Here is a 25,677-nt window from a genome sequence, read left to right as displayed (position 1 = left end):
CAACCATTTGATAGTACTTATATAAAATGATGGACCTACCCAAACTCACTTGAATGAGTCTTCTCCTTTGGGAATCATAATAAACAAACCAACAACTTATTTTGCATATGGTGAATTATTTTGATTTTAAGCTTAGAAAAATTAATAGAGCAAACAATATGGCTGCATCATGTAGTCATTTAAAAACTGGCCCAGAAATTTGGTACCAAAGAAGCTATGTATGAGCATGAAGTTACTTTAGCATATTATTTGTGGAAACAGAAAGGAAACGTCTTATGCCACATCCTCTAAAAAGTGATTTTATAGGAGAAGCTTGTATATATCGATTACTTGGTTGGAATGTGTTGAAGCTTATAGAGTGATTTCATTTCAAAAAATTAATGATTAATGATATAAAATTATCGAAACAAACAAGCTTTATTTATTCATCCTAAAGTGGATGGTGAGGGTTCGAATCTCTAAAGTGAATGTATGGGTGATGTGTGTGAGTTTCTTGCCAATAAATAAAAAAATAAAAATAAAAACTTTATTTATTCATCAATAATCATTTATTAGGGAGTTGCTATTTTTTTTTTTTTTTCCGCTATTGGGTAGATATAATGGTTACAACTTACATCAAGCTATATTGTTGAATTAATTGCATGGAAAGCCCACATTTTTTAAGCTGAACGGAGGGTTGTTGCAATCTCTAACATGGCTCTGTTTGTTGTCTGATTTTCCATCTTATAATTTAGCTTGAGGCCTGACTTTACATCCGGTGCACGATATTATTCAATTATCTACTGCATTGTAACCTAGACTCTCTGCCTGCGGTTGCGCACGTATAATCCACTCTCTAGACCTAGTCATGCAAATTAGTTAGTTGATAATCATGTCTGGGTTTTCAACTAAGATTGTACATATAATCCTCTCTCTAGACCTAGTCATGCAAATTAGTTAGTTGATAAATCATGTTTGGGTTTTCAACTAAGATTTATTATTTCCAGTGCTGTTGAAGATTGTCCCCCGAGGCTCTCTATTTGAAAATTTGACATTTGTGTTTAAGGTTTTTCTTTCCGAAATTCTAGAAACGAATCATATAATTCCGTGACGATCCAGTCAGTAGATATTGTATATAGTATTCATTTATGCTTTTATAACACGTTAGAAACAAATGTAGAAACTAATCAAACTTATAATTTAATATAAAGTTACTTATGTTATTCCAAACCCTTTAAAAAGCAAGAAGAAGTATAGCAAGACAATATCATTCACCAACGATTATTATATATTTCCCCCAACTCATATACTTGCAGATTTTTTTTTTTTTTTTTTTTTTTAAATCAGAAGATGGATGCATGCATCTGATCATAGTAGGAGCCAGAAGGACCATTGTCAGGCAACAAAGCCACCATTACAGGTGCTCTAGCACCTTCCTCCGGAGTCAAGTCTCCCATGTTACCTGTAATATCTGTTTTGACATAACCAGGATGAACACAATTTACGCGGAAATCAGGAAACTTCCTTGCTATAAGCCTCGTATAGGCGTTTATGGCAGCTTTGGAAACTTTATAAGCAGACGGGGGCCATCCATTAGCCTGCAATTTATTCTCCTTGTAATCAATTAGAAACCACCGCAACACCTCATCTATTTTTTCTTCAGTTAAGCTGGCGACATTTTGCAGCTCTTCTTTGACCTTCTCGTTGTTGATATACTGAAACAAAACAAAACAAAAAATATAAAAGAGAAAATAATTAGAGGTTATTGTCTTTTTCTGTTCCATCACCGGACATGATAATCATGCATGAAACTGGTGTCTGCTTACACTTAGTTGTCCGTAAACAGAGGAAACGTTCACTATTCTTGCTGAATTGGAGAGTTGCAAGAGAGGAAGAAGTGCTTCAGTTACTCCTTTGGTTCCATAATAATTTGTCTTGAGACACTCTTCTGCCATCTCATAAGGTCGCTTTATGACTTTCTCCGCATTCTCATCACTCACCTGCATACATATTTCAGAAAGTCTCATTCCTGCTACTCAATCAAATATTTGATCATATTGTTCTGTAAAGACTAATGCTTTTGGAGTTTAAACATTTCCTGGATTTACTGAACCTAAAAACCAAATATTCTTTCTATGTTAATAATTACTGGAAGAGATTTAAATTAAATTATTTGATAAAAAATCTAAAAGGGAAGAGATTTAATACTTACAATCTTCCAATCACCAATTCCTGCATTATTGACCTGTAAAGAAGTTTATTCCACAGAATAGCCATTAGCAATTTATCTTGATAACCTGATATTCCTCAACACATGAGAAAGTGCTGTTATTCATCTCTTTTTCATTTCTTTGTATGCTATCAAATTGAATAAACGGAAGACATCATGCTAAGCCATTGTCTATGTATATTGATATAAATTTATTTTCTTGATATAATAGCAATATCCAAGTCCTTAATTCACAAGGCATATCTTGATTCTCACCAGGATATCAAGTTTTTTGAAATGTGTTTGTACATATTTTGCAAATGAAGCAATACTTGCAGGATCTTTTATGTCAAGTTGATGAAAAAACACATCTGAGAGGCCAGAAACTTTGAGATTGTCAGTCGCTTCGATACCCTTCTTCTCATCTCTGGCTGTTAATATTACTGCAATTCCATTAGATGCTAGCTGGCGACATATCTCAAGTCCAATGCCTTTGTTGCCTCCTGTAACCACAGCTAACCTGAAATAACAGTGATCCATTAGAGATTATACATACATATATATAAACAATATATATGTATATATAATTATAAAATGAGAGTCATGAGTTGAAGATACCTTTTTCCTGTTGAACTGTTGCTGGTCTCTTCCATTTCTGTTGAAAAACTAGAGCTGTGAGTTGATACTGAATGATGTTCACTTTGTGAGAATCCGCCTTAATCCCAAGCTGGGTTGACCTTTTCTCTTTCTTGATAATGGGGGGTCAATTATTTAATTGCCACCCTCATGAGTCATGTCCTACGGTGGTTTTGCCTTTGTTTTTCTTCTTAAATTTGATTCTTTTTTATCTCTTTTTCTTTTTTCTATTCTCAGTATCTTTCACTTAATCGTAACAGATATTTCTCTATTCTATAAAAAATTGTAGCTTTATCTCAACGAGGTGAGTTTGTCCACCTTGGGATTAAGCACCACCCATGTTATACTTTCTTTTTTTTTTGATAAGTACCACACACGTTATACTCATGCCAGCTTTATTTATTTTATAGGGTCGAACTGACATATCGTCAAAGTTGTTGGCTGATAGCACCTATCTGTAAATCTTATTTTTGCACTCCATGTGATTGCCAAAAGATTTGGGAATAGAAAAGAAATTTTTAATAGGTTCATATATTTAAATTGCAGTGTGTAAGTAATTTATTTACAGATCAGAATCAATAAAGTAATTTATGTACATATTGTCATAGTAAAATAAATTCAAAGTTATCAAAAACATTTTTTTTTTGTAGAAATTCAACTCATTTATGATACTACAACTTGAGCTTTCATCCAGTCAGCTCCAACAATGACTGCAAACTCTACAAAAATTCAAAAGTGCTAAAATTGTGATTCTTGCAAGTAAACATCAACGGACGGAAGACAAGTATTACGAATCAAAAAGAAAGAAGGGGATGAGAATGAGAAAATGGGATAGGGCCAGATAAAGGAGGTGAGAAGACAGACGAAGGGATGAGAAGTAAATTGAATGAGGAAGATTAGAGACTGAGGGATTGAAAAAAGCAAGAACGAAGAGGGAGAAAACAGAGGAAGAGAGTTTGCAAACTCAAAATATTATTAAATAATCCAAAGCTGAATTGTTAGATTACATATGAGCAAACTTAAACAAATCTTAAAATATTAAAATACTAAAATATCCCTAAAAATAGAACATTGCCAAAAATAACAAAACCAACAAAAAAAAAAAAAAATCTAGTTATATCAAGTCCCTAATTTCACCTTGCATACAAATTATAATGTAACCTCTAATAAATTTATGATTCTTAATATGAGCATATGCAATAAATTCATAATTTTGTTACTCAAAACAATTTGTTGTCGCATATTGGCATGAAATTCATTGACAAGCTGGACAAAGGAATCTGAAATTTTTAATGAACAAGAATGTAGAGGCAACAAAATGAAGTCAACGGGTTGTGAAGAAACACCTAGATAGAATCACTAAGGAACGAGTTCCAGCAGATCAGTTGACCAAACTGTTATATGCAAACTCCTTGATAGATAACAAGAAGTCCCAAGTGTCAAGGGGCTCTATTACAAAATAACTAACCAACTTTCCTAGACCTTGGTTTACAATCGGAATTTTCTTACCAGTTTGAGCATAAAATGCAAAGGAAAATTTAAAATTGGTGCCTACAGATGTCCAAAAGTGTTTTTCAAAAATGACTTTTGTACTTAACATCCCTATTGCACATGATAGAAGTGGGTAACTTATGAAGAGTATTAATACCTGCAAGACTATCTTGATTTGACCCACTTCTTTGGCTAACACATGTTTGTCATCAAAAAGGTTGAAGAGAAGTCCAATATATGTGGTGCTCTAGATTCCCTTTCTGGTGGCCTTGCTGGTTTTGCAAGGTTTAGCATTATAGTTTTACCATTGCACTTGAATGATCTTGGACTAGAGAAAATGTCGTGATAGGCCGTGGACTTGACATGATAATGGTGATGATTGTTCCTCACATAGTTTTGGGGAATCGAATGTGTCACCCCTAGGGTACGTAAATATGTGCAAACTTCTCACGGAGTTGAGTGAGTGAACCATAGCTCATGACATGCTCTATTGTTTGGGTTCTCAATTCCATTTTAAGTGGAATCTTGGACGTGCCTCAAATGTCCATATCGGTCCTCATTGGGACGATGAGGAGATGAAAATCGTTGTGAAATAATTGCCAATATATGACTCCAATTAGATTAAGTAAAACCAAATTATAAATTATTGCAATGATCACACAATAAATTGATGCAAGAAAGGTGGGCAATACTGGTCAGAATTTAATGTAGTTTTTTTCGGAGACAAGCAACAAAGGGGCGATGGGGTTCATATAATGGTTTCCAATTGAAGGACCCATTGCAAATTTATTGATTCAAGAAACAGATAAAAAAATTAATCACAAATTTTCAAGATTGGTGTACCTTTGACAAATCCGATCTGAGTGTCAAAGTGAGTAGAATGTTCCCGAATTGACAATTGTTTAAAGGTTAGTTGATAATCATGTTTAGTTTCTCAAAATAGTGTTATTATTTCAAATGCTAGCGCAAGTTTGTCATTGAAGGCTCTCTATCTGAAGAATTGACATTTGTGTAAAGGTTTTCCTCTCTGAAATTGTGGAAAAGAACATGTGGTTGCTACCGAGTCAACCTCAATTAAACCTCTATAAACGAGAGGTGTCTGTCAATGAATTAACACAAAACATTTAATATAGAATTTCTTTTCCGTTATACGATTCCAAGCACTATACAAAATTACTTTTCTGTTACACGATAATTATTGTTGTTAAACTCTTTGGTGCATTATGGGTGAGGACAATATTTCTTTTTGCAGTCCAAGAACAGTTATTTGTACGAATCATAAAAATTGTTTTTCTTTCTTTCCCTAAACATCTACAAACACATTTGTTGCCTAATTCTGGAAAAGTGGCATTTGTATCATTCTGGATTTTTCTTCGATTGATAAATATCCATGAATCTATTGCCACATACTTCAATCCTCTTATGCTGCATGGATTAATGTAGCAAGAGTTTATTTAAAATACCCCTGAATTTACTTGTTCCTTAAACACAAGATTTATACGTCCATATATATAATTATATGATAATTATCTACAACAGGAAGCTTCAATACTTACTTTAACCCCTCCTCCTATGAAGACTCTAAATGCTTCATGATCTGTTACAATAACTCCACCAATTCCTGCATTATTGACCTGCATAGAAGTTAAATTGCACAGAATATGCATTAGCTTGAAATGTTTATTTATAAATTTGTGTGAATAATTTGTGTTTACATATGGGTTTATTTATAAATTTGTGTTTACATTGAAATGTTTATTTATAAATTGTGTGTGTGATCCACTGAAGATTATACCATTATTTATAAATTGTGTGTGTGAATAATTTGTGTTTACATATGGTAAAAAATGAAAGTCTGACGCCTTTTTTCTGCTTAAGTACTTTTGGTGGCCTCTTCCATTTCTGATTTAAAAAAATACTAGAGTATTCCTTGTGCTTTCTTGATCTTCATCATGTATACTTTAACCCTCGTGAATGTCTATGTGTTGCTTAAAGAAAACTCATGGCCTGCATCCTCAAGAATCAAGATTGAGCATATATGTATATATATAATTTTGGTGAAGAGTTTCAAGCTTGAAATGTTGAACTCTCGAGCTAGCATCTCCTTGTGTTTCTGTCAATGTGTGGTGTAGGCTGCACCCTCTTGGCACCATTATTTGTGGATAGTGATTTGTGTGGTACTGTGTGGTGCATCCTTATTTATATCTTTTTGAGGTTGGAGCTACAATTCTATCTTAACAAACATGCACTTAAGTACCACAAGGCATTAGGACCAGTGTAAGTATGTTTGATTCAAGACTGCAAATGATCCGAGTCGAGCTTTAGCTTGTTCGGGCTCAGCTCGCCAAGGCCAGACAATTGCTCGCGCTCGGCTCGTATGTGTATATATAATACTATATATAGCTCGTATGTAAATGCGTTTGTATATATGTATTATGTATAAGCGCGTGTATCAGATGAATCAACTAACCAACACAACAAAAATGGCCATCAGTCAAATCGACTTCATAATTCCCCAATTAATCACCAATTCTCTAAATTTCATTGTCTTCTTCTCAAGCTTTAAATGAATCGATCTTCTCTAATTTTCATAGTCTTCTTTGCAAGCTTCAAACCCATCTCCGATTCACCAAGGAAATATAAAGCTACAGAGATAGAGAGAGAGAGAGCTCACCTTGATGTCGTCTGTGGGGTCGAAGGACGGTGCAGTGGAAGATTGCCATCGTTGTTGCAGAAACGGCCTGTTTTAGGATTTTTTATCTAACCCTTAAGCGTGATATAATAATATTCCTGTATAATCCTTTGGCTGAGATGATAATATATGATTGGGTGAGTGGGCTAGTTAATTAAATGGACTTTGTTGGTTATTTGGGCTTCTAAAAACTGAACTACAAGTGATGTGTTTGGGCTATTGCATATATGGGTTGGGTTTTTAAATATTATAATTTAAATATAATATATTTTTATATAAACGAGCCTATTCACAAGGCGAGCTAAACATTACTCAAGCTCAGCTCGTTTACTAAATGATCTTGATAAATGAGCTCGAGTTCAGCTCGTTTATTAAACGAACGAGTTCGAGCTATTCATGAACCACTCGGTTCATTTGCTATCTTATGTTTAAATCAATGATTGTGCTCGGTTCATTTGCAGTCGTATTTTTAAATCAATAATTGTTTCTTTTTTTGTATTCAATTGCCAAACCCTGTCATTTAAATAATATCATTGATCAAAGTGTAATAGGTACATATATATATATATATAATTGCAGTGTGAGAAACTTATTTACAGATCAGAGTCAATAAAGTAATTTACGTGCATATTATTTATGGTTTGCAGTCGCGGAATCGGTCGTAGTGTAACGGACTCGGACAAATATTAGTGTAAATCGGCCGATTCATGGAGGTGTGTAATGGTTTCGGACCCTTGAAAAAGGATGACGTATCGGTTGATACGGCGAACCATTATATTATCATAGTAAAATAAATCAAAGTTATGAAATCCTTTCTTGTTGAAATTCAACTCATTTATCATTTAAAGTGGCTCCGTTTGTTTTATGATTTTCTTAGTATCTTATTTTAAACTGAATGGAGGGTTGTTGCAATCTTTAACGTGGCTCCATTCGTTGTCTGATTTTCTATCTTATTTTGAGCTTGAGGCCCGACTTCACATCTGATGCACAATATCATTCAATAATCTACTGCATTGTGACTTGGACTCTCTCTGCCTGCAGCTGCGTGCGCAATATCATTCAATAGTCTACTGTATTGTGACCTAGACTTTCTCTGTCTGCGGTTGCGGACATGTAATCCTTTATAGACCTAGTCATGCAGATTAGTCAATTGATAATCATGTTTGGGTCTTCAACCTAGTGTTATTATTTCCAATGTTATTGAAGATTGTACCTGGAGGCTCTCTATTTGAAAATTTGACATTTGTGTAAAGGTTTTTCTTTCTGAAATTCTAGAAACGAATCATATAATTCCGTGACCATTCGAGTCAATAGATATTGTATATAGGGCCTGTTTGAATTGGCTTTTGAAATGTTGTTTTTAGCTTTTTGGATTTAAAAGTTGTTTTTAATAGTGTTTGACTAATTTTTGAAAAGTACTTTTGGATCTTAGAAGAGCATTTTGGAGAAGTTGGTACTTTTAAGTACACGAGAAGCGAACACGATGTTCTTCTTCCCAAGCCCTAGGGCAAAAGAAAAAACTGAGAAACCTCACGCTCAATATCACCTTTGAATATCATCTCAGTCCCTTGGCGAAATTTTGATGTCCATCTTGCACTCCTCGCAAAATCAAGCTTCAATATGGTTGTCTTCTTCCCTCTCAAAACCCTAATCAATCATGGACTCCTCACCTTTTGACAACTACAACCCAACTCTGACTCTCCGTCTCCCATAAAATACTCAAACCATCCAGATCTATAATTCTCAACCCCATGTCGATTTGTCCCACAAAATTTTAGGTGATACTTCATTTTTCTAGGCTCGTTTCTTTAATTTTTTCCCTAACTCACTCGAAATCGTTTGTGTAAAGTTCGTTCTTGCTTGATTAGTGAATGAAAAACTTTAAAAAATTTAACCCAAAATATTAAGATTAATTCGGTGGGGCTTCGTCCTTTATTCTCATTCTCTACAAGCCAGATTGCTTGCTCTCTCAAATTTGGATAGTTTAATTTTAATATAAAAACAAACGCAATATGGACAATTTTTTTGTTGTTGGACTTTAAAATTAGGGATTTTGATGTTGATAAATACACGGTTCATTGCTAATTCTAAAATTAATATTATAATTGAAATAGAAGACAACTATTTGTTAATACTATATTCTTGTTTCTGTAAGTTCTGGTTCTCCGTCAACACCAACAGTTTTGAATGCAATATAAGAAGTGGCAAAATTGTGCTTTAGTGGGATTTTTTTTTTTTTTGGATAAGTGTGCTTTAATGGAATATAAGAGGATGCTTTGATGGTATTTGCCAAATCAAATACTTCATGTAAAGGTATAATAGTTGTTTCCATAGTAAAAGAAGTGCCCAAATTGGGCTTTAGTGGGATTTTTTTTTTTTTTTTGGATAAGTGTGCTTTAATGGAATATAAGAGGATGCTTTGATGGTATTTGCCAAATCAAATACTTCATGTAAAGGTATAATAGTTGTTTTCATCGTAAGAGAGATTCACCAAATGTTTTTTCAAACACACATTTAAAACTCTATTAAAATACAATTAAAAACTATTTTAAAATATAATTTCCAAACACCCACAAATAATCTATATAGAAGCTATTGCTTCCGCTTCTCTTTGTAGAAGCAAAATCTCGTTGTAGAAGCAAAAGTAATGTCAAACAGGCCCATAGTATTCTTTCATGCTTTTGTAACACGTATTAGAAACAAATGTAGAAACTAATCAAACTTAAAGTTTAATATAAAGTTGCTTATGTTATTCCAAACCCTTCAAATAGCAAGAAGTATACCAAGACAATATCATTCACCAATGATTAAAATCAGAAGATGGATGCATGCATCTGATCATAGTAGGAGCCAGAAGGACCATTGTCAGGCAACAACACCACCATTACAGGTGCTCTAGCACCTTCCTCCGGAGTCAAGTTTCCCATGTTACTTGTAAGATCTGTTTTGACATATCCAGGATGAACACAATTTACGTGAAAAATCAGGAAATTTCCTTGCTACGAGTCTCATATAGGCGTTTATGGCAGCTTTGGAAACTTTATAAGCAGACACTGTAAGGGGCCCCCCATTAGCCTGCAATTTATTCTCCTTGAAATCCATTAGAAACCACCGCAAAACCTCATCTATTTTTTCTTCTGTTAAGCTGTCGACATTTTGCAGCTCTTCTTTGACCTTCTCGTTGTTGATATACTGAAACAAAACAAAACAAAACATAAAATATAAAAGAGAAAAGAATTAGAGGTTATTGTCTTTTTCTGTTCTATCACCGGACATGATAATCATGCATGAAACTGGTGTGTCTGCTTACACTTAGTTGTCCGTAAACAGAGGAAACGTTCACTATTCTTGCTGAATTGGAGAATTGCAGGAGAGGAAGAAGTGCTTCAGTTACTCCTTTGGTTCCATAATAATTTGTCTTGAGACACTCTTCTGCCGTCTCATAAGTTCGCTTTATGACTTTCTCCAACAAGTGGGCATTCTCATCGCTCACCTGCATATATCAGAAAGTCGCATTCCTGCTACTCAATCAAATATTGATCATATTGTTTTGTAAAGACTAATGTAGTTAGAGTTTAAACATTTCCTGGATTTACTGAACCTAAAAACAACTTGTGTGTTAAATATTCTTTCTATGTTAATAATTACCGGAAGAGAATTAAATTAAATCATTTAATAGAAATTATTTGATAAAAAATCTAAAAGGGAAGAGATTTAATACTTACGATCCCCCATCCTTCTTTGAAGGCTCTAAGTGCTTCATGATCTGTAACAGAATCACCAATTCCTGCATTATTGACCTGGAAAGAAGTTTATTCCACAGAATAGCCATTAGCAATTTATCTTGATAACCTGATATTCCTCAACACATCAGAAAGTGCTGTTATCCATCTCTTTTTCATTTCTTTGTATGCTATCAAATTGAATAAACGGAATACATCATGCTAAGCCATTGTCCATGTATATTGATATAATCATATAAATTCATTTTCTTGATACAATAGCAATATCCAAGTCCTTAATTCATAAAGCATATCTTGTTTCTCACCAGGATATCAAGTTTTTTGAAATGTGTTTGTACATATTTTGCAAATGAAGCAATACTTGCAGGACCTTTTATGTCAAGTTGATAAAAAAACACATCTGAGAGGCTAGAAACTTTGAGATTGTCAGTCGCTTCGATACCCTTCTTCTTGTCTCTGGCTGTTAATATTACTGCAACTCCATTAGATGCTAGCTGGCGACATATCTCGAGTCCAATGTCTTTGTTGCCTCCTGTAACCACAGCTAACCAGGAATAACAGTGATCCACTAGAGATTATACATACATATATATAATTATGAAATGATAGTAATGAGTTGAAGTCGAAGATACCTTTTTCCTGTTGAACTGTTGCTGGTCTCTTCCATTTCTGTTGAAAAACTAGAGCTGTGAGTTGATACTGAATGATGTTCACTTTGTGAGAATCTGCCTTAATCCCAAGGTGGGTTGACCTTATCTCTTTATCTGATAATGGGGGGTCAATTATTTAATTGCCACCCTCATGAGTTTTTTTTCTTCTTAAATTTGATTCTTTTTTATCTCTTTTTCTTTTTTCTATTCTCAGTATCTTCACTTAATCGTAACAGATATTTCTCTATTCTATAAAAAATTGTAGCTTTATCTCAACGAGGTGAGTTTGTCCACCTTGGGATTAAGCACCACCCATGTTATGCTAATTTTTTTTTTTGTGATAAGTACCACCCATGTTATACTAATGCCAGCTTTATTTATTTTATAGGGTCAAAGTGACATATCCTCAAAGTTGTTGGCTGATAGCACCTATCTGTAAATCTTATTTTTGCACTCCATGTGATTGCCAAAAGATTTGGGAATAGAAAAGAAGATTTTAATAGGTTCATATATTTAAATTGCAGTGTGTAAGTAATTTATTTACAGATCAGAATCAATAAAGTAATTTATGTACATATTGTCATAGTAAAATAAATTCAAAGTTATGATAAACCATTTTTTTTTTTTTTTTTTCAACTCATTTATGATAACTACAACTTGAGCTTTCATCCAGTCAGCTCCAACAATGACTGCAAACTCTACAAAATTCAAAAGTGCTAAAATTGTGATTCTTGCAAGTAAACATCAACAGACGGAAGACAAGTAGTGCTTAGATACGAATCAAAAAGAAAGAATGAGAAAATGAGATGGGGCTAGATAAAGGAGGTGAGAAACAGACGAAGGGATGAGAAGTAAATTGAATGAGGAAGATTAGAGACTGAGGGATCGAAAAAAGCAAGAACGAAGAGCAAGAAAACAGAGGAAGAGAGTTTGCAAACTCACAATATTATTAAATAATCTAAAGCTGAATTGTTAGATTACATATGAGCAAACTTAAACAAATCTTAAAATATTAAAATACTAAATATCCCTAAAAATAGAACATTACCAAAAATAACAAAACCAACAAAAAATAAAATATAGTTACATCAAGTCCCTAATTTCACCTTGCATACAAATTATAATGTAACCTCTAATAAATTTATGATTCTTAATATGAGCATATGCAATAAATTCATAATTTTGTTACTCAAAACAATTTGTTGTCGCATATTGGCATGAAATTCATTGACAAGCTGGACAAAGGATTCCGAAATTTTTAATGAACAAGAATGTAGAGGCAACAAAATGAAGTCAACGGGTTTGTGAAGAAACACCTAGATAGAATCCCTAAGGAACACCTAGATAGAATCCCTAAGGAACGACTTCCAGCAGATCAATTGACCAAACTGTTATATGCAAACTCCTTGATAGATAACAAGAAGTCCCAAGTGTCAAGGCGCTCGATTACAAAATAACTAACCAACTCTCCTAGACCTTGGTTTACAATTGGAATTTTCTTACCAGTTTGAGCATAAAATGCAAAGGAAAATTTCAAATTGGTACCTACAGATGTCCAAAGTGTTTTTCAAAAATGACTTTTATACTTGACATCCCTATTGGACATGATAGAAGCGGGTAACTTATGAAGAGTATTAATATCTACAAGATTATCTTGATTTAACCCACTTCTTTTCCAATTAAATCTAACTCGTTTTTCTTTTCCAAATCCAAATGCAATGTTGTTCGGTTTTTAAACATTGTATGTTGTTCAAATATCAATTTCTGTAACTCCATAATAGATTTTTGTGTTCGACAATGTGACATGAAATTTGTGCAAGAATGCAATTGCTTCATAAACTCTCTTTCCAGAAAGTGTTCATCTAAAGTGGGAATGTCCTTGCTCAAACAATCTGCTAATTTTTGCCATTTCCCTTAAACTATCAATCTTTTAACATAGTAATTCCTAAATTTGGAGTCAAATTTTAACTGCTAAAGTCAACTGGAATTTTCAATCGGAATTTTCTTACCAGTTTGAGCATAAAATGCAAAGGAAAATTTCAAATTGGTGCCTACATATGTCCAAAGTGTTTTTCAAAAATGACTTTTGTACTTGACATCCCTATTGGACATGATAGAAGCGGGTAACTTATGAAGAGTATTAATATCTACAAGATTATCTTGATTTAACCCACTTCTTTGGCTAAAACATGTTTGTAATGAAAAGGTTGAAGAGAAGTCCAAGATATGGAATGCACAGGCGGATGAATGATCTTGGACTAGAGAACATGTCGTGATAGTGGCCCGTGGACTTGACATGATAATGGTGATGATTGTTCCACACATCTAAGTTTTGGGGAAACGAATGTGTCACCCCTAGTGTACGTACATATGTGCAAACTTCTCACGGAGTTGAGTGAGTGAACCATAGCTCATGACATGCTCTATTGTTTGGGTTCTCAATTCCATTTTAAGTGGAATCCTGGACATGCCTCAAATGTACATATCGGTCCTCCTTGGGACGATGTGGATATGAAAATTGTTGTGAAAGAATTGCCAATATATGACTCCAATTAGATTAAGTAAAACCAAATTATAAATTATTGCAATGCTCACACAATAAATTGATGCAAGAAAGGTGGGCAATAATGGTCAGAATTTAATGTAGTTTTTTTCGGAGACAAGCAACAAAGGGGCGATGGGGGTCATATAATGGTTTCCAATTTAAGGGACCCATTGCAAATTTATTGATTCAAGAAACAGATAAAAAAAATTGATCACAAATTTGCAAGAGAAGTGTACCTTTGCCGAATCCGATCCGAGTGTCAAAGTGAGTAGGATGTTCCCGAATTGGCTCTACTAGAGGACAGGAGAAATCCTTAACTTAGTCCTAAAGTAGCTTCCCAAGTGATGAAGACAATGAAAAGTGGTTTCACAACTGTAGTAGAGACTCTGTTCTTTTTTTTTTTTTTTTTTTTGAACTGGTTTACAGTTGCACTAGCCAACTTGACCTTGAGCTCGTAGCCGAACAGGGTTTCTGGGTTGCTATGTTTTTTTTCTTTCGGATTTGGCTTCAAAACAGGCCTGCACTGAAGTAATTTACAACTGGTCTGCGGTTAGGGTTCGTGACAATTGGGTTTGCGATAGGGGAGTTGGGTTTTGGTCAATTAATGATTTGCGCAGGTTAGGTATTGCTTGGATGGTTGAGTTTTGCTTGGTGCAGAGACGGTGGAGGCCTTGATCGATGGTTTTAGTTGAAGAGTTTTGATCATACATATGCAACTTTTAATCACAAGGTAGAAGGGTTTCAAGCTTGAAATGTTGATCTCTGAAGCTAGCATCTCCTATCAGGTGTCAGTCAATGTGTGGGGTAAGTTGCACTCTCTTGGCACCATTATTTGTGGATAAGTGATTTGTGGGGCTACCGTCTGGAGCGTCTTCTTTATATCTTTTTGAGTATTATGAATTTTGGTTAGGGACTTGGATCCCCTAACTTAAAAAATTCTTAACATTAAAATAACTTGAATTAGATAGATTTTAGCATGTGTGGCACATTAATGACATCTAAGTTATATATTGCTCCATATCAAATAATTAACTTAAATTATCAAAGTGACCTTATTTTAAGGTAATAGAAAGAAATCGCATATAACATGTTTTTGTTATGTGCATCTAATTTTTAAATTTATTGGTTGAATTCATCATATTTTGAATGTTGGAAGTCACAATCTCACTGTCGATATTATCAACTTGATCTTGCTTGTAATTCACAGCACTCTCATAATTTAAGTTCCTATTTTACATGCAAGATTTTATTCTATTGTACATGTTTGTGTATATATAATATATTGAATTTTTCAATTAAAGAATTTGTGCACCAAAAATTTTTGAAAAATAAAATAAAATTTCAGAAAGAATAATTTTTACTCGCACAATGAGGAGAGAAAGGAATTTGAAATCTACAATCAGAATTCAAGTTCCAACTTCCCATTCACTATTATTATACATGTTTGTTGTACATATGGGTTATATATTTGATTCAATTTAGATTGAATAACGTGTGCACAAGGTTTGATCAGCGCAAAGAGAGGGAGAGGGGTGATGACGAATGTCATCTCTTTTTTAATTTATTCTCCAAAATGTTCTAGGTGTCAAAGTATTCTTTTAGACAAAAGTGCAAAATACCCCCCCTGATATTTATTCAATTGAGCAAAATATCATCCAAAATAAAAAATTAAACAACTCAATCATAGTAGTTCTGAAATGGAGCATATTGCCTTCCTGCAAACACAGAATTCCTCTTTCCAATGAACAAGTGATGCACGTGATTGATTACTTTATTAAAATGCCAAAACTGCCCTCCATGATGACCATTACGCCCTTCAATGTTTTATCTGTCATATGGTCTTTTGATAAAATGTCCCCCAATATGGTTTGCCAAAAAAAAAAAAAATTTAAAATCTTTTTAATTCGCTTATTTTATTTTTAATTAATCCATTTATTCTAAATTTCAAAAGAAAGCAAAACTTTTCAGAAAAAAAAAAAGGGGGATTTGTGGTTTTATCACTACCGGAACTGCAAAATTGTTCCACAGATCCACCATTTTTTTACCACTTGAAAAAAACGAAAAATCAATTATGTGTTTCAATATAAATCCAAAGATTCAAATCAAATTCAATTCAAAACATATAAATAAAATTTGAGAAAGAAAAAAGAGAAGAATTTACCAGCAGACAGGTATCAGGATGCAACAATTAATGTAATACATCAAGCTGTTTAAAACTGGCAAGGATACCCAATTAATCTATGCTTCCGAAACTTGAACATCCCTCACTTGTTATATAACAAAGAGTGTTCACCATATGAAGCAACAACCCTTTTTTTCTATTATCATCATCAAACCCAAATCTATATATATACATATATATATATACACGATGTTAGATATTAAACAGAAGATTTCACAACCCGACGACAAAACTACGATACCATAAACAAGTCGTGGTTCCTTTGAAAAGAAAGGTCGGCGTTGACAATAATTTCGTCGCCAAATTCCACAGTGTCATCCCCGGATTCTACTGTCGGGCCGGCGACATCACCACCAGAGACGGCACCGGCGGGGAGTCCATATAAGGAGAGAAGTTCGAGGACGAGAACTTCACCAGAAAGCACACCGAGCGGGGAATGCTTTCGATGGCGAACAACGGACCAGACACGAATAATTCGCAATTCTTGATCTGTTTTAGGAAGGCGGAGGAGCTGGACGGCAAACATGTGGTGTTCGGTAAGGTGATTCAAGGCATGGAGGTGGTGGAGGCCTTCGAGAATTTGGGGTCGCCGTCGGGGAAGATGGAGAAGCCTGCTGTGGTCATGGACTGTGGTAAGTATCCTCACTGTTGAGAAGGTTTGGATCTATGAGTGGGAAGATTATGAAACTACTTACCCAAAATTTCTCCTGCTGAGGTGTATGGACTTGATCCATACAATAATTTCTCCTGCAATTGATGAGGCATTTCTGGCCGAACAAGGCTTTATTGAGATGCTGATGGTGCAGACTTTACAACTACTAAGGGTATAAATGACATTTTGCATTTTCATTTTTTTTATTTTTTCTAAAATGATAATTATATTGGGCATATATGTAATTGCACTTATATATATATATCACCGGAAGGAGGAATCCGGCGTCTGCAGGGGGCAATATGCTCCATTTCAGAACTACTATGATTGAGTTGCTTACTTTTTTACTTGAGGAGAGTATTTTGCTCGATTGAATAAACATCAGGGGCATTTTACACTCTTGCCATTTTTTTTATAATGAAATGATGTGGCACAGTATTAGCCTTGCATTTGTATACCATGCTACTTGTCAAGTTTACAATAATTCAACTTATATTAATATAGAGATGTTTTAATTTAGAGGATCTTGGTCATTTGGGTAGACATTCACTTTAGAGCCACAATGCTATATTAATAAGGAATTATTACATATAAATGGTACTAATAATTTATATTTATCATTGGATGGAATTAAAGTCTCATATTTTTTAAAAAATAAAGTTAACCAAAATATTGACGTGAATATAATAAAACGCTGTTTACTCACATATGTACCACTTTGAAGCACATAGATACCACTTTTTGTGCATCAAGTACCACTTTTGTGTTTTGGGCATAAAAGTACCACTTTTTTGTGCAACACAAAAAATAGTACTTGATGACAAAAAGTGATCCCTGCATGCACAAAAAGTGATCCCTGCGTGCCTAAATGACTAAATGTGATACCTCTGTGTGGATAAATAATCTTTTTTCATGTCTTTATTTTTTCAAAACTAAAGAGACTTTGATTCCATCAAATTGTAAATATGGGTCATTAGCACCATTTATATGTAATAATCCTGTCACGACCGAAATTTTTTAAAAAAAAAACCTCAATTCATTCAAATCTAAATACATCAAAATACACCCAAAATCATTATAAAAAAAAAAAAAAAAAAAAAAAAAAAAAAAAAAAGAAGCCCATACAAAGTCAATTTTCTCAAATATACACAAAAATTCTCCAAATTAATAAAATAAATCCTGCAACGCCGACTCTTCCACCTATGCTCGAATCTAACAATCCCCATTTATCTTCAGTACCTAAAACTGGAGGGTGGTGAGACAAAAAGTCCCAGTAGGAAAAATAATAACAAGAATTTCATGGAAGTTTAACAAAACAGCTTCATAAAATACACATATCCATGTGAGTATATAAGCAAAATACATATGCATTTAATTAAAATATTTAATAAAAACTATTGAAGCAAAATCACTCCAAGTCATTCAAGGTATAGAGAACCCTACACTGAAAAAGATTAATTCATCAAATCTCAAGCCTCCGGCCTCCTCTGCAACTCTCGGCTCTCTTTCTCTGTGTCCTCAAACTCGGCCCTCTCCGTCTCTCCCTCTCTCTCAAACTTCTCTAATTTTCGTTCATTGTATGCTCTTCCTCACTCTGTCAACTCTAACTTCCTTCTCTCAATACACTCGATCCACAAACACTTCTTATATAAGCAAATGAACCGATACAGAAAAAAAAAAAAAAAAAAAAAAATTCATGGAAGAATCACATTAACAGAAAACAAAATCAGCCCACGTGAATAGCCTTAATCCAAGACTTTTGGCAAAAAAAATCTATTTCGTGGGCCCCACCGCATCATTACTTTTTTTTCATTTCTCTTTTGCCTTTTTATGTCTCCACTTCGGCTCCTTCTTATCACCATCTGATGCATATATATCTATACAGATGCTACAAACCAAAATCAAACACACTACTCATCTCTAGTGTGATGTTTCCTAATTTATTTATTTATGTATTTATTTAGTTATTTATTTATTTTATTGTATTGTCTTGTTGTTGTAATATATATAATGATGTGGGGATGGGATAGTTTTTTGGCATTGGAATGGCATAGAGGTGATTTAGGATGGTTTGGGAAGGCATTTAAGTCTAATTGCATGGTCACACATTTGACCACTTCTACACTTGACACATGCACCACACTTGGCAGTTCTTTCTCCTGCAAAGGACACCGATACACTAGATGGCAGCATTCCACTAACTCTTACAGACTCCTTCTCGGCAGCTAATCTCAATTTCTTCTTCTCTCTTCTTTCTTTCTTCTTCTCTTCTTCTTTCCTCCATTAGAGCTTGTTTTTGGAGCTTAATTTTGATAGCTTTCTAGAAAGATTTTGGGGCTGCCATAAGAACATAAAATGTTCCTTGGAGAGAGGATTTTCCATTGATGTAAAAAAATCCACACCATTCCTTCATAGCTGAATTCTAAAATTACCTTGGAAATGGGCTGTTGGTTGGTGTTTCAAAGAGGAAGTTACTCCTCTTTCTTTCTCCTTTCCATTGGTGAATCTGGTTAATCAATTGGAGGCTATTTGGTGGGTCTTAGCTTGAATTAGGTAGGAGTTGTTCTAACTCTCACAACCTTTGTTTCTAGTGAATTAATCTCTCTAAATTGAACCTCCTTTCAAGCACGTTAAGTGTGATTCACAAACTAAAATTTCTAGCTCTTGTCATGGTGTGTAGTATGTACTATAAATTAAATTTTTGTTTCTCTAATGTTTGATATATCATATGTGTTGAAACTGAAAAATTAAAACTGAAAAACAGTACTCATAATTGTTGTAATGTACTCACTACAAAAACTGAAAATTTCATGCCTAGTGTACCTCAAATTTTGGGACTGTTTTATGTAATTAGAAATCTGAAATTTGAGCTTGTATAATGATGGTGTATTATGTGCTCAAAACTGAAATTTTACATGTTTAATAGTATATATATATATATATATGCAAGTGTATGAATGTTTTTGAATTGCTATATGTTTACTATGTTCACTTTGCCTTGTAAATTATGTGGAGTTGATGACAATGTGAATGAATTTATTACATGAAAGCTACCTTGATAATTGTTTTTGCTAGAAACCTATTTTGTTAGACTGAGTTTTTATGTAGAAATGCTGCAATATTACGATATTGAAAGGCATGTGTTATTCATGCATTACATTGGGTATCAAATGGGGCAAAAGTTGAATTTTGGAAGGAGGAAATTTCGTTTTGAAAGAAAGAAATTTGATTTTTATTTTGTTTTGGGAAATGTTTTGAAAGATTGTTTGCGAAAACCGGACAGTAAGGAGTTACCTTGTGTCCGTGTCATTAATGGGACCTAGAAGGGACGTAGAGAGCTTGTCTTGCATGTGGTTGAGTTACTAGGCCCCAAATGATGCTAACGGGTTATCTTAGGTCAGGGATAATGACCAATCCTCCTCTCGTGGCGCCAAGGAGTTACCTCGAGCCGGGTTACATTAACGGTTTGACGATTGAGGCGTTGGATGGAATTGTGGAACTGGGAAGTGACATTGACATTTCATTCGCATTGCATTTCATTTCATTCATAGAATTGCATTGTAGAATGATTGTATCTCCCGGCAAACATGATCCCTTTTACTTATAGCTATTCTTTGTGTGGATTCGCAGAAGTATTAAGGAGTGCGTTTTAGGCAACTTCTACTAAGCCATTGCGCCCACTCCATCATTATTATATTTTTTTCAGGTCATGGAAAGGAGGTCGTTGAAGACATCCCTCCGCAAGCTTAGATGGAATTAAACTTTCACATATGACTTTTCTTTTGTATCACTGTATATGTTATATCTATGTGGAGTCTTGTATAGTTTGATCATGTAATAGCAGTAGTACTTATCTTAAAGTCCTGTAATTAATGGACTCTAAGGACTTATGTTTTGGGATGTATATATTCGGGGAAAATTATGAATGGTCATTTATAGCTCTTCAGTTTCATTTTCTATTCTATTGTGTGTACATTGAAATGTACACTTAGGACAGGTTTGGGGTGTTACATCTAGTGGGTCCCGCCCACCATGGTTTCTTATCTTTTCATTTTCTTATCTTCTTCCATCATCTGACATACACTTAACAAGTACAATCTCACCCAAAATAACACCACGTGCAGCCCAAAAAAACCAGAACCCTTGGCCACTAATTTCTGCCCGTGGGTCCCGTGAAATTACCATCATCACATCTCCATTTCCTTTTCCACTTTCGGCTGAACCTGCCCCACTTCACTTCTTCAACAGCTATATATATATATCTATATATATATATACAAAACCAAACCAAATCCATTTCCATATCTTTTCCCCCACCAAATTCGACACCTTACTGCCACCTCTCTCCATCTAACTATATATAAATATAAACACAAAATCAATCAACTTCTAAAAAAAATCTCTAATAAAAATTAAATATTCAATCTTAACTCAAAATCATGAAATATAATTTAAATAAAAATCTTAAAAATTCAGGTCGTCACAAATTTAATTTATGATAATGTAGAGATGTTTTAACTTAGAGTATCCTGGTCGTCTGGGTAGACATTCACCTTGGAGCCACAGTACCATATTAACAAGGGATTCTTACATATTAATAGTGCTAATGATTCATATTTATTATTAGATGGAGTTAAAGTCTCATAGTTTCGAAAAAATAAAGTTGACCAAAATGCTGACGTGGACATACTATTCACTCTCACATAGGTACCACTTTTTGTGCATCGGGTACCACTTTTGCGTTTTGGGCATAGAAGTACCACTTTTTTTGCAGCACAAAAAGTGGTACCTGATGACAAAAAGTGGTACCTATGTGCCTAAATGCGATACCTGGGTAAACAGTATTTTTTCATATCTTTATTTAACTATGAGACTTTGATTCCATCAAATTGTAAATATGGGTTATTAGCACAATTTATATGTAATAATCCCTATTAACAAATAGACAATTAAGTACCACAAGACAATAGTTCCAGTGTAGCTATGTTTGAATAAAGGATTGTTTTTTCTTCTTCTGTGTATTCAATTGCCAAACCCTGTCATTTAAATAATATCATTGATCAAAGTTTAATTGGTTCATAATTGCATTTGAGAAATTTATTTACAGATCAGATTTAATAAAGTAATTTATATACGTATGATTATAGTAAAAGAAATTCGAAGGTATGAAATCGAAATTCATCTCATTTGTCATTTAACATGGCTCTGTTTGTTTTATGATTTTCGTAGTATTTTATTTTGAAACTGAAGTTAACGTTGATCTGTTTGTTGTCTGATTTTTTATCTTATTTTTAGCTTGAGGCCTGATTTTACATCTGGTGCGATATCATTCAATAATAATCTACTTCATATGATGATGTGAAATGCTATAATAAGAGTGACATTCTGTTAATTGCCTTGGCGCACCGATAATGTTACTACATTGTAACATAGACTCTCTCTACTTGCGGTTCGTATATGTAATCTTCCAGACCTAGCCATGTGAACTAGTTAGTTGAAAATCATGTTTGGTTTTTCAACGTAGTGTTATTATTTTAAGTGCCGTTAAAGATTGTTTCAGGAATGCATGTGTACCAATTAGGAAAAAAAAATGAAAAAAATACTGTCAGATGCTCTCTATCTGAATAATTAACATTTGTGTATAGTTTTTTCATGCCGAAATTATAGAAACGAATCATATAGTTCCCGTGACAATCCGAGTCAGTAGATATTGGATATGGTATTCTTTCACGCTTTTATAACACACGGTAGAAACAAATGTAGAAACCAATCAAACTTAAAATTTAATATGAAGTTGCTTATGTTATTCCAAACCATTCATATAGCAAGCAGGTATAACTAGACAATATCATTCACCAATGATTATGATATCTTCCCCTTAACTCACATACTTGCAGATTATTTTTTATATCAGAAGGTGGAAGCATGCATCTGATTATAGTAGGAACCAGAAGGACCATTATCAGGCAACAAAGCCAGCATTACAGGTGCTCTAGCACCTTCCTCAGGAGTCATGTTTCCCATGTTACCTGTAATATCTGTTTTGACATATCCAGGATGAACACAATTTACGCGGAAATCAGGAAATTTCCTTGCTATAACTCTCGTATAGGCGTTTATGGCAATTTTGGAAACTTTATAAGCAGACACTGTATAGGGCCACCCATTAGCCTTCAATTTATTCTCCTTGAAATCCATTAGAAACCACCCCAAAATCTCATCTATTTTCTCTTCTGTTAAGCCTTCGACATTTTGAAGCTCTTCTTTGATCTTCTCATTGTGGATCAACTGCAACAAAACAAAACAAAAAATAATGAGAGAATAGAATTAGAGCTTATTGCATGTCTTTCTTTTCCTTATCTAGACTAGATAATCATGCATTAAACTGGTGTGTCTGCTTACATTTAGTTGTCCAAAAAATGAGGAAAGGTTCACTATTCTTGCTGAATTGGAGAGTTGCAGGAGAGGAAGAAGTGCCTCAGTTACTCTTTTGGTTCCATAATAATTCGTCTCGAGACACTCTTCTGCCATCTCATAAGTTTGCTTTACGATTTTCTCAAACAAGTGGGCTTTCTCATCGCTCACCTGTATATATCAGGAAATTTCATACCTGCTGAACTGCTTTGACATCAGGAACAAATATATATGTATTTGGTTGATATATGTACATGAATTTGTTACCAAGCAATTAATATTGATCATATTGTTCTGTAAAGACTAATGCAGTTAGAGTTTACTTTAAACATTTCATGGATTTACTGCTTCCTAAAAACAACCTGAATGTTAAAATAGGAATTATTCGATAAAAAGTGTCACAGGGAAGTTATTTAATACTTACCATCTCCCATCCTTTTTCGAAGGCTCCAAGTGCTTCATGATCTGTATCAAGTCCACCAATTCCTGCATTATTGACCTGTAAATAAGTTTATTCCACACAACACCCATTAGCAATTAATCTAATAACCTGATATTCCTCAACGCATCAGAAAGTACTGTTATTAAACTCCTTTTCATTTCTTTGTATGTTATCAAATTGAATACACTGAACCATTGTCCATGTATATTGGTATAAATTTACTTTCTTGATATAATAGCAATAGCCAAGCCCTTAATTCATAAGGAATATCTTGTTTCTCACCAGGATATCTAGTTTTTTGAAATGCGTTTGTACATATTTCGCAAATGAAGCAATACTGGCAGGATCTTTTACATCAAGTTGATGAAAAAACACATCTGAGAGGCCAGAAACTTTGAGATTGTCAACAGCTTCAATACCCTTCTTCTCATCTCTGGCTGTTAATATTACCGCAATTCCATTAGATGCTAGCTGACGACATATCTCTAGTCCAATTCCTTTGTTGCCTCCTGTAACCACAGCTAACCTGGAATAACAGTGATCCGCTGAAGATTTTACATACATATATATATCTATACTACTAATAAAAGTGGATCGAATGTATAATATTTATATACACTTTAAAATACTTATTTTAATTAAAAAAAAAAAATTAATGGTTTTCACGCTTCCCAAGGGACAGAAACTTTGACAATATGAAATTTAAACATTTTTTATTATTTATATATTTTTTAACAATTTTATATTACTTTGTATTTCAAATAAAACAATGAATTAATATCTTTTGAATTAAATTTTTGTTATTAATAATTTAATTTAGAAACATGCAACGTTTCGTTATACTGATCTAACTACACATTACTTCCTTTCTTCAAGTGACATATACGTTCATGACTTTCCTTTTTTAAGGGATACAAATGTTTAGCAAAAGTTGCACATTGATCGGTAGATTGTGTTACGGTTATATATAAGTCAGGAAATGACTTATTCAATAGGAAGTTTTGGCACAAAAACATTGAAATAGAAGAAAGACAAAATGAGGTCTGGAGATGGTTATTAACAAAGACGAGAAGTTTGGGAATTGTTGATTGAATCTTGTTAACGAAGAGCTACAGAAATCATTCAGAAAGAAAGAATAAAAAGAGCAGAACACTCCCTGATTGTCTCTATTTAACGTTATCCAATCATTGACCTCTTTCACAAAAATACTATTAGAAATCTTCATATGAAACTCTAACTCTGTATTCCTTATTGTACTAAATGTTTGCAATTTTAGGGTTATCTAACACAGTATATGGATGGTGGCTTGACTGGCCTCAATGATGCATCACCCAATGAGTTTCAGGTTTTTTTTTCTTTTTCTTTTACTATCATGTGTGTGTGTATATTACACACATATATATCTCTTTGTATTGGACTTGAGAAAGTATTATATATATTTTAACACCCTTGTAAACTAAACAAATTACTAATATTTTTTAAAACTGGATAGATTATTGTTGATAAAGAATTAGTTTTACTTTCAAACACCTTTTAAACCAAATTCCTATTCTCCTTCGTTGTTCACATTGATGGTTACATAATTAAATTAAATCACCTCTCTAATGAAATTAGAATTGAAATTTTATTTTTCAATAAAAATAAATGATAGTAGATATAACCAATTCAGTAATATATCTTTCATTATCAAAGTCAACAGTTGTGCCATTTTTATCCGTATATATAAATTGTTAGCATATTTTACAATTTTGGACATGGCATGTGTAATTAATTATAATAAATGAAAAAATTCAAACCTATGTAAGTTTCATATATACCAAGTTTTAACAATTAAGGAGTTACATTCACATTCAAACACCTCTTCTACCAAAAATTACGATTATGAAAAAGAAAAGAAAAGAAATTTCGCTTGCCTAGCATGCAAGTGTGAAATGACATAGGTTTAGATATGATTAAGGGCTAGATTCACATGCATGTAATTAGGAGGATTTCAGGTGTGTTTAGATTCTTTACAATTAGCCGGTACACCTTACATCATAATT

At 33.7% G+C, this 25,677-nt stretch overlaps 2 protein-coding genes, 1 long non-coding RNA gene, 1 other non-coding gene and 1 pseudogene across 7 annotated transcripts; 1 reads left to right on the top strand and 4 right to left on the bottom strand.

The window, feature by feature from the left end:
• Window positions 1-1,156: 1,156 nt before the first annotated feature.
• Window positions 1,157-7,125, bottom strand: LOC132307889 (salutaridine reductase-like). 4 transcript variants are annotated; one of them, XM_059805759.1, is made up of 7 exons: window positions 6,990-7,125; window positions 5,872-5,949; window positions 2,807-5,740; window positions 2,465-2,708; window positions 2,192-2,224; window positions 1,806-1,979; window positions 1,157-1,694 (listed from the first exon to the last, which is right to left on the bottom strand). In XM_059805759.1, exons 3-7 carry the CDS (start codon window positions 2,839-2,841, stop codon window positions 1,323-1,325), a joined length of 858 nt encoding a protein of 285 aa, XP_059661742.1. In that variant the 5' UTR covers window positions 2,842-5,740; window positions 5,872-5,949; window positions 6,990-7,125; the 3' UTR covers window positions 1,157-1,322. The 4 variants fall into 4 exon arrangements, with proteins under 4 accessions (XP_059661742.1, XP_059661741.1, XP_059661743.1 ...); XM_059805758.1 differs by having other exon boundaries at window positions 2,807-2,843; XM_059805760.1 differs by lacking the exon at window positions 6,990-7,125 and adding an exon at window positions 6,151-6,414 and having other exon boundaries at window positions 2,807-2,843.
• A 2,575-nt stretch (window positions 7,126-9,700) lies between these two features.
• Window positions 9,701-16,653, bottom strand: LOC132309834 (salutaridine reductase-like; annotated as a pseudogene).
• On the bottom strand, window positions 16,099-16,251 carry LOC132310969 (small nucleolar RNA snoR137). The gene has a single exon (XR_009482796.1). It is a non-coding gene; the product is annotated as a small nucleolar RNA snoR137 (small nucleolar RNA).
• A 2,301-nt stretch (window positions 16,654-18,954) lies between the features above and the next one.
• Window positions 18,955-20,683, top strand: LOC132310398 (uncharacterized). The gene is made up of 2 exons (XR_009482602.1): window positions 18,955-19,332; window positions 20,486-20,683. It is a non-coding gene; the product is annotated as an uncharacterized LOC132310398 (long non-coding RNA).
• A 2,006-nt stretch (window positions 20,684-22,689) lies between these two features.
• On the bottom strand, window positions 22,690-24,281 carry LOC132310397 ((+)-neomenthol dehydrogenase-like). Its single transcript, XM_059808572.1, has 4 exons — window positions 23,918-24,281; window positions 23,618-23,692; window positions 23,182-23,364; window positions 22,690-23,067 (listed from the first exon to the last, which is right to left on the bottom strand). The coding sequence occupies exons 1-4, from the start codon at window positions 24,197-24,199 to the stop codon at window positions 22,690-22,692; spliced, it is 918 nt and encodes a 305-aa protein (XP_059664555.1). The 5' UTR covers window positions 24,200-24,281.
• Window positions 24,282-25,677: the final 1,396 nt, after the last annotated feature.

This window comes from Cornus florida, unplaced genomic scaffold (genome assembly GCF_030987335.1).
Source record: "Cornus florida cultivar Cherokee Brave unplaced genomic scaffold, ASM3098733v1 CherokeeBrave_3.0.0_Hap2_Chr05, whole genome shotgun sequence".
NCBI classification, from domain to species: Eukaryota; Viridiplantae; Streptophyta; class Magnoliopsida; order Cornales; family Cornaceae; genus Cornus; species Cornus florida.
Note: the sequence above shows the minus strand (reverse complement) of the source record. Positions and strands in the feature narration are given on the sequence as shown.